Source organism: Pteronotus mesoamericanus, unplaced genomic scaffold, assembly GCF_021234165.1.
Source record: "Pteronotus mesoamericanus isolate MK-2021 breed Mesoamerican mustached bat unplaced genomic scaffold, CSHL_Meso_final scaffold_232, whole genome shotgun sequence".
Lineage (NCBI taxonomy): Eukaryota > Metazoa > Chordata > Mammalia > Chiroptera > Mormoopidae > Pteronotus > Pteronotus mesoamericanus.
The window spans coordinates 6,814,816-6,829,416 of NW_026555311.1; the positions used below are offsets into that span (position 1 = coordinate 6,814,816).

General features: G+C 43.1%; 1 protein-coding gene across 1 annotated transcript in view; it reads right to left on the reverse strand.

The window, feature by feature from the left end:
• Window positions 1–14,187, reverse strand: part of HADH (hydroxyacyl-CoA dehydrogenase) — a 42,325-nt gene extending 28,138 nt beyond the window's left edge. Inside the window, exon 1 of the mRNA XM_054591641.1 lies at window positions 13,915–14,187. Within this exon, the coding sequence (XP_054447616.1) occupies window positions 13,915–14,046 (132 nt within the window). The 5' untranslated portion in view covers window positions 14,047–14,187. The remainder of the gene's footprint in view (window positions 1–13,914) is intronic.
• Window positions 14,188–14,601: the final 414 nt, after the last annotated feature.

The following is a 14,601-nucleotide window of genomic DNA, read 5'->3' on the forward strand; positions in this document are numbered from 1 at the left end:
CTGGGCCCCTCATTACATTCATTCCCTCACTGCCTCAACACCTGTGCTGCCCCTGTTCCAGGCCCTGGGATAAGGTGGTGAACAAAACAAAGTCGCCGCTCTCAGACAGCTTTCACTTCTCGCCAGCTGTCACAAGGCTACACTTAATCTTCATGTAGCCTTTGGGGGAGTCTGGATGGACTGGGACTCGAAGCTAGAGCCGCCTGCACCCAGAGCTCCTGTGCTCGCTTTGCGTGACCGTGACCGCACAGGCCTGGCTGGGTCTCCGGAGCCATCTGAGACGGTTCTGAGCGGGGGGGAAGGGCTGGCCTCTGCAGCCTCTCTGCTGCCTGTGAGACAGGAAATGCTCCTTAACCTCTGCAGCTGTCTCATCTATAAAAATGGGGCACCAGGGTTGTTGGGAGGAATAAAGGAGTTAGCGCACGCTACCCAGAATACTGCTTGACATATCACAATAGCTTGTTATTTTTATTTTAGGCAGTCCCTTCCTCCTTCTGTGAGGGTCTGAGGCATAATACGGGATCCAGGTACAGCCTCCTAAAATAAATTATTTTATTTTGCTTTTGAACTTGTACCTTCTGATCCCAAGACTTGTTCCCTTTCCGGTTTTTACTTTCAGGTTTTTCCCTTCTGTGTCCTTCCATTTTTGCAAACAGGCTGGGATCTCTCTTCATTTTAAAAAAAAGTAAGAAGCCGGGGGGTGGGGAGGGGCAGAGCAGGGGGCACAAATATCCTTAGCCCCCTGAAGCCGGCCTCCACTTTACCACCAAAGTCCTTCCATTCCTGGGTGGCGCAGTGGTATGCGGAGCACAAGTTCCAGAACCAGACTTCCTAGGTTTAAGGCCCGGCTTAGCCACTTACTATGTGACTCTGGGCAAGTGATACAGCCTCTCTATGGTTTCCTGATCTGTAATAATGGTTAATAACAGCACCCTTCTCACTGGTCTGTTGTGAGGGTTAGAGAAGCTAATGGATTCAAGTGCTCAGACCAACGCCAGGCTCGTGGAAGGTGCACAATGCCTGTTAGCGGACGCTCTGGTCACTGCATTAGGCACGTCCACTTTCTCCTGAGCCATGGAATTCATATACCCTCACAACCGGTTCCTCCGTCACCACTGCTGGATGAAGTGAATCACAGGTAGCTACCCAGTGGTCTTCTGATTGCTAACTCCCAGGCCTGTTCTTTGGCCGCACCTTGTACAGCCTGCACACTGTCAACCAGGGCTTCCTTTCCGGAACTCTCTTCAATTTCTTATTCCTATTTCTTATCTGTCTATTCATTCGGGCCCTATTAACTGACTTCTCTTAATCTTTCAGCCTCTAAACAAAGGTATCCTTCAAGGCTGTGCTTTCGATATTCTTTTCTTTTGCCTCTAAGTCCTTTCCTTCTGAAATCTCAGTCATCCTCGTAATTCCAGCTGTGCCTGAAACCAACATATTCTGTCCTAACCTACAGTCATCGTCTTGACCCTGAAACCAGCTTTTCTTGACCTTCGTTAATGGTACCACTTTTCTGAGAGTCACAATCTGGCTGAACAACACTTTTCTTTTAACGTCACCCTTACTGTCAAAGAAATCCACTATTCAAGGCCCATTTCAAATGCTACACTCTCCAAGGAGGCTTTTATTTCCCTCCCCAAATGAATGTGCCCTTTCCTCTTTTGAAACCTCAAAGCTAGATTTTTACTGCTCTTGGTATGCTACTTTATATTATACCAAAGTAACTGTGTCATTTAGATCTTTGTCTAACGACCTCTGCTCTTAGATTTAAAATCCTGTCATGGCAGAAATTATTTGGTCTTTATGTTCTCTAGTACTTATCACATGCCGCGCATGTGATGGCTGGCCAATAAATAACCGCTAAATACCAAACGCCGTGGAGTGTATTTAGCGTGACCTGAGCCTGCTCTCTCCTCCACCCACACCACACTCCTCCCTCTTCCGCACCAGTCCGTGGCCCCGCACCCCGGCCTGCACGGCTGCCACCACCAGGAAGCTCCCGTGCCCTCACTGCTGCCTGGGGGACTTCAGCTCCTCCCCCGTAATCCAACACAGGCTGTGTCTGCTTTAGTGCAGCCTCTCCCAGCCTCTCCCAAATGTCACTTCCTTGTGCCTCTACTAATTTACAGATGTAGCAGGTCTTTCATACAGGACTTGAGATACTGAAAGAAATAGCAGGGCATGGAGCTGCTGTGAGTCACCAATGGCCACTCAGCTATGTAATAATCTCCAGGATGTAAACACAACCGCTATTTCATGCTGTAAAAATCTCACAAATCTTGGCAACAAGGTCATTAACCAACTGGTATGTAGGAGAAATTCCAGGCAGTAAAGAGGAAAGATGGAAAAGTTAACCAATACCGAAATTTGATGATGAATTCAAGATAATACCTGGAGACTTTTCCAAAACAGCTGTTATATCATCCACTTTTTCAGAGCCTGAGGCTGTTGTTACCACAAATCCCAAAGCGTGGCTCTGGCACACCCCTATCTGTAGCCCTCCAGTAACTATAAATGTCACGTACATATACATAGCACAATATATACATGTCTTTTTTCACATATACTTCTTCAATGTCCCCTTTTTCTTACTTACCATAAGCAGATACATCCTACACGTCATATACCTCAAGTGTTTACAAGCCTTACCTTAAGGTATTTAAACCACCAAAATTTTCATCTGACTGGCAGGCAACCTGTGCCTTTACCACGTGGGCACCTTCACCAGGTGGGCACCTCCGGAGCAGCAATCACCCTTTACCTTTCAGCGAGCCCAAGCCTAGCACAGGGGGGACACTCGATAATGTTCATGAAAAGAGTACATGGATAATAGACCTATTTTTTTAAAAAACCTTAATGTGTAAATTGTATTAGGAATAAGTTCTCAAGGAATGACTGGTTTTCCTGCTAGACACTATAACAAATTTCATACAACGTTCAAGTTATTTTAGATTTTTGAAAAATCACATTATTAGTTTGAAAAGAATAGAAAGAAAAAAGTTAATGGCCGAAGTCTTTAGTCAACTGCCAAGTGGAAAACAAATGTTTACAAATGTCTGTTATTTTGGTGATCAGTTGGTTGAGATACCAGGCAGAAGGGAAGCTGGAGGGTAAAATCCATGCAGTATGACCACTCCTGGGCTTCAAAAATGGCTTCATGCTTGATTCCCTCCAGTATGTGAATGTGTCATATACCTTTTATCCAAGGGGCTGTGGGCAAGGGCAGAGGCATGCAGACCCTGTGTTTGTGTCCCTCTATGGGGCGCATGTGTGAACAGTTCAAGAATTAGCCACAGACACATAAGCTCACTCCCGCCAACACAGCTTTCTTTGGTACCACACGGAGGAAACTGAGGCACCTTTGTTTCTCAACCACTATAATGTCAGAGATGAGCAAAAGCATTTCTTGTTCATGTTTATTAGTTACAGATAATCAAAACTATCAACTTTTTGAGCAGAAAAATACCCTAGAGATCATTCAGTGAGGTGGCTTTCCAAACTTTTTTGGTCATAAAATCCTTGTTCATAGAAATTCAAACAGAAGAGTAATACATAAAACAGAGATCAGGGAAGAGCAGTACAGGAACCATCAAGGAGATTCATGGGACCCCTAAAGTCTGCAGAGCACAGTGTAAAAAACCTCTAATCTATTCATATCCATTAGGATGGCTATTATTTTTTAAAAAAAGGAAATAATGGTTGGCAAGGATATAGAAAAACTGAAACCCTTGTGTATGAATGTAAAATGATGCAGCCACTATGGAATACAATATGGCAATTCCACTCTTGGATATACACCCCCAAAAAATTGAAAGCAAAGCCTCTAACAGATCCCGTACACCCATGTTTATAGCAGCATTATTCACAACAGCCAAAAGGTAGAAGCAACCCAAGCGTCCATCAATGATGAATAGATAAACAAAATGTGTTATGTGCATGCAATGAAATATTACTCCATTAAAAAATATTCCAGTGGAATATTATTTCCTAAAATAGGAAGACAAAAAGTCTGTAAAGTTGCAGGGTACAAAATCAATACTCAAAAATGTTGCATTTCTACTACATTAATAATGAACTAGCAGAAAGACAAACTAAGAGAATGATTCTATTTATAGCTGAATCAAAAAGAACAAAATGCCTAGGAATAAATTTAACCAAGGAGGTCAAAAAGACCTGTATACTATGAGACGTAAGAAAACGATAAGCATTGATGAGAGAAAATGAAGAAGATATAATTAAATGGAAAGATATTTTCATGGACTGAAAGAATTTGTATCATTAAAACGTCTATACTCCCAAAAGTAATCTCTAGGTTCAAGCAATTCCTATCAAAATTCCAATGGCAATTTTCCATAAATGGAACAAACAATCCTAAAATTTGCATGGAACCATGAAAGACCTCAAAGAGCCAAAGCAATCTTGAGAAAGAAGAACAAAGCTGGAGAAATCATTTGCCTTGATTTCAAACCATATTACAAAACTATAGTAATCAAAACAGTATGGTACTGGCTGAAAAACAGAGACACAGATCAATGGCACAGACAGCCCAGAATTAAACCCACACATACACTGTCAATTAATTTATGATAAAGCAGCAAAAAACATACAATTGGGAAAGAACACATTCTTCAATAAACGATGTTGGGGAAACTGGACAGCCACATTCAAATGAATGAAACTGGACCACTAACTTACACCATTCAAAAAAGTTAACTCAAAAGATTTGAATGTAAGACCTGAGGTCATTAAACTCCTAGAAAACAATGTAGGAAGCAAGCTCCCTGACATTAGTCTCAGTGATGACTTTTTGAATTTGACGCAAAAAGCAAAGGCAACAAAAACTAAAATAAACAAGTGGGACTACGTTAAACTAAAATGCTTCTGCACAGGCAAGGAAATGACCAACAAAATGAAAAGGTAGCACACTGAGAGACAATATCTGCATATCATATCTGATAAAGGATTAATATCCAAGATATAAAAAGAACTCATGCGACTCAACAGCAAAAAAAGAAAGAGAAAGAAAAAAATCTAATTTAAAAATGGGCAGAGGAATTGAATAGATATTTTTCTAAGACATACAGATGTGCAAGAGGTAACTGAAAAGGTGCTCAACATCACTAATCATCAGGGAAAGGCAAAACCACGATGGGCTAGCACCTCACACGTGTTAGAATGGCTGTAAACAAGTCAGTGTTAGAGAGGACATGCAGAAAAGAGAACCCTTGTGCACTGTTCATGGGAATGTAAATTGGTGCAGCTACCATGAAAAACAGCATGGAGGTCCCTCTCAAGATACTATAAATAGAATTACCTTATAATCCAGCAATTCCACTTTTTATCCAAAAAAAAAAAAGAAAAAAAAAAAAAGAAAGAAAGAAAGAAAATAAAGCACTGGCTCAAAAAGATGTATGTACCTCCATGTTCACTGCAGCACTATTTACAATAGCCAAGATATGGAAGCAACCTAAGTGTGCGCTGATGGATGAATGGATAAAGAAAATGTAGTGTATATGTATGTACGCACGCACATATATAGCATAAAAAAGACATACTCTTGCCATCTGTAATATGGATGGACCTTGAGAACATTATGCTAAGTGAAATAAGTTAGATAAAGAGAGACATACTACATGACCTCACTTACATGTGGAATCTAAAAGCAAAAAACATGGATACAGAAAACAGACTGGTAGATGCCCGAGGCAAGGGAGGCAGTGGTGAAGGGGGTTAAAAAGTACAAACTCCCAGCTACAGAGCTAGTAATACTATATTGCATATTTGAAAGTTTCTAAGACAGTGGATCTTAAAAAATTTCATCACAAGAACAAAAATGTGAAAGATATCAGCTTGACTTATTTATGGTGATCACTGCTCAACAGGTACAAATATTGAATCATGGTATTGTATGCCTGAAACCAATACAATGTTATATTGGCAGTTATAGCTAAATTTTTTTAGAAAGGAAGGAATTATGACACATGCTGCAACACATATGAACCCTGAAGATATTAGGTGAAATAAGCCAGTTAGAAAAGGACAAATGCTGTACGATTCCACTTACGTGAAGTACCTGGAATAGTCAAATTCACAGGGACAGAAAGTGAGGCAGTGTTTGCTAGGGGCTGGGAGATGGGGAGTTATTGCTTAATGGCCATGGAGTTTTGGTTTTGCAAAATGAAGAGAGCCCTGGAGATGAACGATCATGATGGCTTCACAGTAACGTGCATCTACTTAAATGCCACGGAACTGTATATTTTAAAATGGTTCAAATGATAACATTTATGTTATGTATGTATTTTTACAATTTAAAAAAAAAAGACCTTGGTTCTGACTCAACACAATACCTTCATTTTATTAAAGAAAAAACAGGAACTAAAGCAGAAAAATTATTCACCTAAGAGCACATGCAGGCAACTAGTACTCTACCTAAACATGATTCTGTAGAAGATAGTTTATTGCTTCCTCCATCGAACTCTTCAATGGCTCTGGGTGACCACAGAAGAAAACAAGTTCCCACACATGGCACGCAAGGCCCTCCGGGATGGGGATTCGCCTCCTCTCCAGACACACTGTTCACTGCTGCCCGACACACTGACACCACAAGGCCTGCAGCCCCCTGCATCTGCTACTGCGGCTCTCACCTCCAGGCCTCTGCACCGCCCACACCTTCTCCCCACCTTCACCTCACTAAATAAACCTGAATATCTCCTCCAGGTAGTCAACATCCCCACCCCAACATCCTCTTGGCCTCAGGCTAGGTGTCCCTCATGCTCCCCTATCCTACAATACCTCCGCATACCTTTCCGTGGCACCCATCACAGTGTTATGATTGTCTGTTTAAGGGTCATCTCCCTACTCCTTTACTGCAGGCTTCTGAGTAAATGTCATTTCTCCTTGTCTGCTGAGTACCTAGACCCCAGCTGGCCATGGCACATCCATGGAAACGGTGACTGAACAAATACATCTGGTGGCAAGGCCAAAATGAGACTAAAACTTTTGAGGGTCCAGGGTTCTTTTCATCAAGGTAACTGAGGGCCTCCCCTCGCAAAGTGAACATAATTATTCATGTGTCTTAGATCCAAGGATACCGATCACACTCATTCCTGAATTAGGCCATGGCACCGCCCAAGTTATCCCAACTTTCTGAGGAGACAGCAATTGAAGAGGAGACCACAAAAAGTAATAGAATTTTTTCCTCCTCCAGAAAACATCTGTTATTTTTACAATAAATGAGGGAGGCTCTTCTTGGCACTTTAACTTGAGCAACCAATTTAAGTCAATCCATGAAGAACTCTTGTTTTATATGACACTGACCTACATACTGTAAGACCCTGAGGATAAGCAATCTGCAATGGAAAAAATTTTATTTGAAGGCCATGTCCTCAGGTCTACGACTTTCCTAGCCTTGGTAGAAGGCAGGCTTAGCCAGAGAGAAATATTTTTAGACAGGGTGCTTCAGAGCTGTAAAAATAGACCCAGTGAATAGCACACTTGTCAAAGCCTGTGAGTAGTCTAGCCATAGGGCCAAGCAAACATGCCAAGCAGAAGCAGACTGAATTTACACTTTAACAAACATATCGCCAGATGGGACGTGGTCTCTCTGAAGCATAAACTGAATGGGGAATTTGTAAGAACTGCATCAGCTGGTCCAGGGAGCTGGCCCACGGGCCCCAGCGCTACAGGAGGGCTGCGCTCCTTGAACGTTACATTCTCTCAGAAAAATCACAAAGTTGCATGAACTATCTGCCCCACTGGAATTCCAACTTCCTCCTGATCCCCAGAGGAAGTGTGCTCAATCAGTGACCCCCACACCAACTGTGCCCCACAAGCTCCTCCAGGTAGTCAACATCCCCACCCCAACATCCTCTTGGCCTCAGGCTAGGTGTCCCTCATGCTCCTCTATCCTACAATACCTCCGCATACCTTTCCGCGGCACCCATCACAGTGTTATGATTGTATGTTTAAGGGTCATCTCCCTACTCCTTTACTGCAGGCTTCTGAGTAAATGTCATTTCTCCTTGTCTGCTGAGTACAAAGCCAACAGGTCCTGGCTTTGGGTTCTCCTGATTTGATCCAGGGAGAAGAAAAGACATACATACAGAGCTGGCAATTCTGGGTTTATAATTATCTCTGGTTCTATAATACTGTAAATTCTGCTATCAGCATTTGTTGTCTTCAATAACTTGCACAATCAGAAAAAGGCATTCTGTTAAGGCTTTCAACCATCACTTAACACTATGATCAGCTGTCTTGTTCTTAAAACAGTTAAATTCACTGGCTAGCCTCTTTATATAAACTCAGACTTTTATATTTCAAAGAGTATTTCTGGAAAACCAAGAAAATGTGCCTCCATTTTTAGATAAGAAGTCTGTTAAGTATACAATTTTTTAAAAATTTCAATAAGCATCTGGGTTTGGTAATGCAGAGAAATTATCGATAACTTCTCTTCTAGGACTCCCCCCGCCAACCCCATCTCCCACAAGTTCTGCAAAGGAGAAGGGATAATGGGACACATCAACAGCATCAACTGAGTCTTACTAAATTTAAGAATCTCTGAGATACGTTACCACGATGGACACTTTCTAGGTAGAGGAGAGAACTACAAATCCAAACTGCTCCTTAGGAAGATTAATATGGCAATGCTTGTTAGGATGAGTGCAGTTTTAGTGAGAAGGACTAATTAAGAGGCTCCCACAACAAGCCAGGTAACACCAGGTCCAGAAACTGCAAAGGAAAGCGCCAGCGAAAACCTCCGTCGCACAGGAAAGCCTCAGAGCCATTTGCAGTGTGGAGTAGACCTGACCACAACCCTATCTTCATAGTGTGTGTGTGGCTGGAAGAACAACAATGGTAATAACAGAAGGAGGAAACTCTGGAAAGGTTGAACTGAGTTTTGGCAACTGACTTTGAGTCTATTGGCAGAAAGATGGCTGCAGACCATCCAAGTGGAGATGATCAGCAGGTGACTCTTTGAGTCTACGGTTGAGGAGAAGTCAAGCTGGTATTTGTAGACTCCAGACAGCCAGGAAGGATCCCCTTGCCCGTGGAGGCCACACCCACACCTCCCCACGGACAGCAGAGCCAGAGGTGCAGGCAGAACTCTGGTTATCTCAGCCTCCCGGATCTCTAGCAAGTGGAGCAGGAGGTTAGAGACCACAGTTACAGCCCCAGCTCTGCCTCTGACCTTTGACCCCAGTGCCACCTCTGCAGGAATGATTATTATAATAGTCACATGAAATATGGAAATATCAAGTACTTTGAACAGAATAAAGTGTCACATTTGTACAGTTTTCTTAAAGTGCCAGCCTCTGTTTTAAATGCTTTATGAGTATGAACTTATTATAATACCCAAACATGTCTATCAGGGGTGCCCAACCTGCGGCCCACGGGCCATATATGGCCCAGGACGGCTATGAATGAGGCCTGACACAAAACTGTAAGTTTACTTAAAACCTTTTTTCTTTTTTTTGACTCATCAGGTTTCGTTAGTGTTTGTGTATTTAATGTGTGGCCCAAGACAACTCTTCTTCTTCCAGTGTGGCCCAGAGACGCCACAAAGTTGGACACCCCTGATAGAGCACTAAAATTTTTTTCAACAACCCACACAATTCGTCTTGAAATCCTTAAAGTTGTTTGAACTTCCCATATCTCCCCTATCAAATACCTTCCAAGACAATTAGGATAATCTAAAATAAGAGCCATCACCAGATTAGATCTGATGGAGCTATATAAAAGTATTTATTGATTAGTCACCACTGAACACAAATATTCCTCCCATGAGAAGAGTCAAAAGAGAGATTGTGCCAGTCTCCTGTGATCCCAAAACTTCTCCCAGGCTACTGCACTGTTTTCAAGCAAATTTCAACAGAGATGAACTCACTGTAAAACAGAGAGAATATAGATAAACACACAGAACAACTCTGATTCCTGTTCTATTTGGCATCAGAAAATTCAAAGTTGGAGGCAGAGAAAAGTGAAGGGTGAACACTTTCAGCAGCTGAGGAGAAGCTTTTGGGTCACTTGAGTCCTCATCAAGTATCACAAATGTCAGGGAAATGTTCACCTATTGCTTAGAATGTTGCCCCGTCTCTTGTCTTAACAGCCTAAAGAGCTCTCCCCAGAAGAAATGAGCACTCTTTGCTTTTTAAGAGAGAAAAACAAAAAAAAGAAAAAAAAAAAAAAACAACCCCAGAGAACCATACTTTGCAAGAGACGAACCCGGCCTAAACTCAGCCTCTGAAATGCCACGCCCAGCAAGCTCACTGACTTCTCACCAGTAACTTAACAAACACTACAAGTTCTCTGGGTTCCTTTTTTCCCTCCTTTATAAAGCAAAAAAACATCTCCACTCAAGGGCCATCTGAGGCTGTAAGCTTCTTTGCCAGCCTAAGTATCCAGCTGATGACAAACTGGCAATCAGAACTGAGTCAGAAGTGCATAATGGGCTAAAACAAAGAACAAGTTAATCTTACTCAAATATTAACCTGCAGCCTAAGCAATTTTTTAAAATTTTAAACAAACAAAAAAATGACAGGCAAAGTAGATACTCTTGGAGTATACATATGCACAAATGACCTGTGCTCTGATCAACTGTAATTAAAGCACAGACCCCACTTGTCTTAAATTGCTTAATTGCTCAAGAAATGTGTCTGGCTCCCACAAAATCTGCTTAATTTTTTTTCCATCCTACTCAGCACCAATTGGAACATATGGCAAAAATGATAAATTTTAAAAATTAAGATTTTAAACAGAACTACACCTTGATTAAAATTAAAATTATTTCAGCGAGTTCAGGAGAGTGAAGCAAAAGCTGAATTAGCAGCTTAACTTAAATGCTAGTTTGTTCTTGTGTTTTATGAAGATTAACAATAGGGTAAGAATAAGAAGTGCCTTGCCCCTTTTCAGAGGCCCCTGGTCAACTGGCATGAGCCTTCAACATTAAATGAGATGAAACAGAATCACAACCAATCCTTTCCATCTAAACATTACAGGCCTGCCTCAGCAGCAACCATCAGAGATGGGAATGGTACAAGAGGAGGACACAAAGACAAGCACTGCTGCAATGAAGAGAATAATCATAGCCCTGGCCAAGTGGCTCGGTTGGTTGGAGCGCCATCCCGGGCACTGAAAGGCTGTGGGTTCCATCTGCGGTCAGGGTACATGCCTGTGTTGCTGGGGGTTCAATCCCCAGTTGGGGTGTGTGCAGGAGGCAACTGATCAGATGTTTCTCTCACATCAATGTTTGTTTCTCTCTCTCTCCATCCCCCCTCTGAAATCAATGAATATATCCTCAGATGAGGATTTAAAAAAAAAAAGATAATCATAAAGGCAGCTAACCCTTTGTGAGCTCTTCCTAGGTACCAGACACTGTGCTAAGTGCCTGATATGAACTAATTCATTCAATTATCTAGATCCTCCTATGAGGCTAGTGCTAGCATTAGTGCTATTTTAGAGAGTAGTAGGCACAGAGGTTAAGTAACTTTCCCACGTTTACACAGATAACGTGTGGGGCAGAGCCAGCATATAGGCCATCCAATTCCCCATACTGAACTGGAGCCAATCTACAATCAAAACATATGAACTATTGTCTGTGGCACTCAATAAGCAAAACAGATTTAGCCTATGCCAAAAGCCATAGGTCAAGGAGCATGAAGAATGAGGCAATACTGCTTAGAGCTGCATGCCTCAGGGTGGAGTGCAAAACGGGGTGAGCTTGAACTGCTGCAACCAGACAACATACTGGCTGAGAGTGGCACAGAGATGGTCTGCAGAAAAGTGTGGTTCCCCTCCACCTGCGAGCGGTCATCTAAAGCAGCTGAGGTTCTTGTAAACCTTGTTCTGTAAGAATGAAATTACTGTTCCTTTTGATTGTCCACTATTTAGACTTCTGGTCTTTATCAACTTTTGGAATGACAGTTCCATTATATTTCCAACCTGCAGGATAAAGAGTTCTCGGATTCCCCCTTAAGTTTCAAAAGGCTCTCCCTGGTCCAACTACTCAAGGATTTGATTCACAAATCTGTGTTCCCATCAATGTCAATGTCCTCCCTCTTTTCTCATATGAAAGCTCCAATACCACATCCATAATTGCATTAGGTGCTACCTCTGGGCCTGCAACATAACACCCTTTTCCCGCCAATAATGGACACGGCATTCCAAGAACTGAGCAACCTTAAATACTGTTTTTTACTTAGTTTCTAATCTCTTTCACTGATATCTTCAAGGCACCATCAACAATAGTTTCTGGACCCATCTCCTATATTGGTATTGGAGGCTTAAGCTCTAATACCTTGTCCTTACAATGTTATTTAAACCCTGGCTGGGTAGCTCAGTCAGTTAAGAGTGTTTTCCCCATATGTCAAGGTTGGGGAGTCCGATCCCCAGTCAGGGCACATACAAGCAACAAATGAATGCATAAACAAATGGGTAGAACAACAAATATGTTTCTCTCTCCCCCTAAGAATCAATACATAAAAATAGAATTTTTTTAAAAAGTGCTGTTTAGCTGTTTTTAAACAAATATATTATTTTATACCTTCCCACAACAAATCTCACTCTCACTGCCACGGAAGATTTTTGGTGGGGCAGGGGAATACAAGTGCACTGCAGCTAAACTTTCTCTTGAGTATACTATAATGTAGTATAATGTTTGGACTTACATTAAAGGGACTTATTCCTCACATCTCTTGCAGAACATAGATTAAGGAGACACCATAACCTAGCAGCCAAAGCATCCACACAATAAAAAGGGCAATATGTCCAGAAACATGAAAAACTGTAAAAAGTTAGAAGGATAAAATCTTAAAGAAATAAAGATTTTAGGAAAAAAATACAATCAAATTAATATTTTGCAAAAAATTCGCAGGGACAGGAAAATTATGCTATTTAATAATAGTAAAAGATTTTTAAAAGATCAAGCATGAAAATGTAGACTTGACTGAAATGACACTGAAAAATAAACTATTTTCATGGCTGTATCCACCGCATTTGAGTCTCCTCTTCAACAATACAAGGTGCAAAGGGCTGAAATGCTAATATAATCAACTAGGATGTGAAAATCAAGGTTCTCCAATATGAGCTGGAATTTGCTAAAAGTCAATAAATGAGAGGCAATTAATCACAGTATCCAGGTACTCAATGTAACCGACCTTGAGCCACAGCTCAGCTGGAACTAAGCAGTCTTGCAAAGGTACATTGAGATTGGAGGTCGTAGGCTGCTTTATTTTACCACCACCCCCGCCCCGCCCACTTCTCCAAACCCTTAAATCGCGTAGCTCTCAGCACAGAGGGCACTGGGTAAAAGGTCAACGTTGCTTCCTGCAGCCTTTGACGGACTCACTTGGGCCTCTCGAGCTGATTAGGTTACTTTACAAAGTTCTACAAAAGTGATGACTATTATTATTCTTTGTAACCCAGCAAGCAAAGGAAACACGCGGGGGGGATTAAAAGGATACCGTTTAGGAGAGCAGAAAACTGCTCACAAATACTGTACAATTTTGAAAAATCCCAGGTCGCTGGAAGCAATTAGGGTGTAAGTCAAGAAGCAAGCAAGCACGTTAGGTCTAAACCTGGGACAGAGACTATACTATCTTCTCTCCGCCAGGTTCCTTTCCAAAGCGCATTCACCAACAAGCTCCACCCAGCCCCTCATCAGGCCTTGAAGGAGACTGGAATTTAGAGACTAGGAAACTGAGGCTCAGCCCCAAGACTCTTGATCTTTGCTAAAGGAACACTCACAGGCCCTGACCCGAGACGTTTCAATTACGCGGGTGAGAAGCGGGGTGGAAATTCCCCGGGTCTCCCACAGACCCCGGCCTCTTTGCGAGACACCCCGCCGGGTCGCGCCCGCCAGCGCTTTCATCTCACGCGGTGAGCAGAGCTAGCGGGGTGCGCTGTCGCTGGGCTGCTCACCTGGGCAATGCCGGCGCCCATGAGCCCGCCGCCGATGATCGTCACGTGCTTGACGATAATTTTCTTCGCCGAGGCTGAAGCTGTGGACGTAGAAGACACTGTGCGCAAGAACTGCCTGGTTACGAAGGCCATGGTGCAAAGCTGGAAGTGGAGGCGGCGGCAGCGACGGCGACCAGGAACCGCGAAGAAGGTACAGCTACTAAGCACCAACAGCCAGAGGACCTCTGTGGTCGCAGGCCCGGGCGGCCCCGCCTCCTTGCGCGCCTCGGGCGTCGCCGTGACGTCACCGAAGACTGGGCTGGGGCACGCGATCTACCAGCTCCTTGGCAGAGGCCGTGGGGACGGCCTTCCAGCGTTGGGAGGTGGTGTCCGGGCCTAAGTGGGCTGCCGCGGCTCGCTACATTCGGCCGCCTAGCCGAGGGCTCACGGCAGCCAGGCTTTGGGTAGGACCTTCAGCGGGGCGAGGCGGTTCGCGTTCACGGATCCGACGAAGAGCTGGCCCTTCCCTTCCCCGGAAAAGCCACTGGCCCCTGGTTAAGATTAAGAAGCAGTGTTGACTTGTTACCTTGTTGCCTTTGATGCTTGTGCATACCTTAGGGCTGAGTTAATACATCTTCTTTGATGGTGGTGATAAAGAGACCCAAAGTGAGCACCCTTGATTCAAGTGACCAAATAACCAACTCCAGG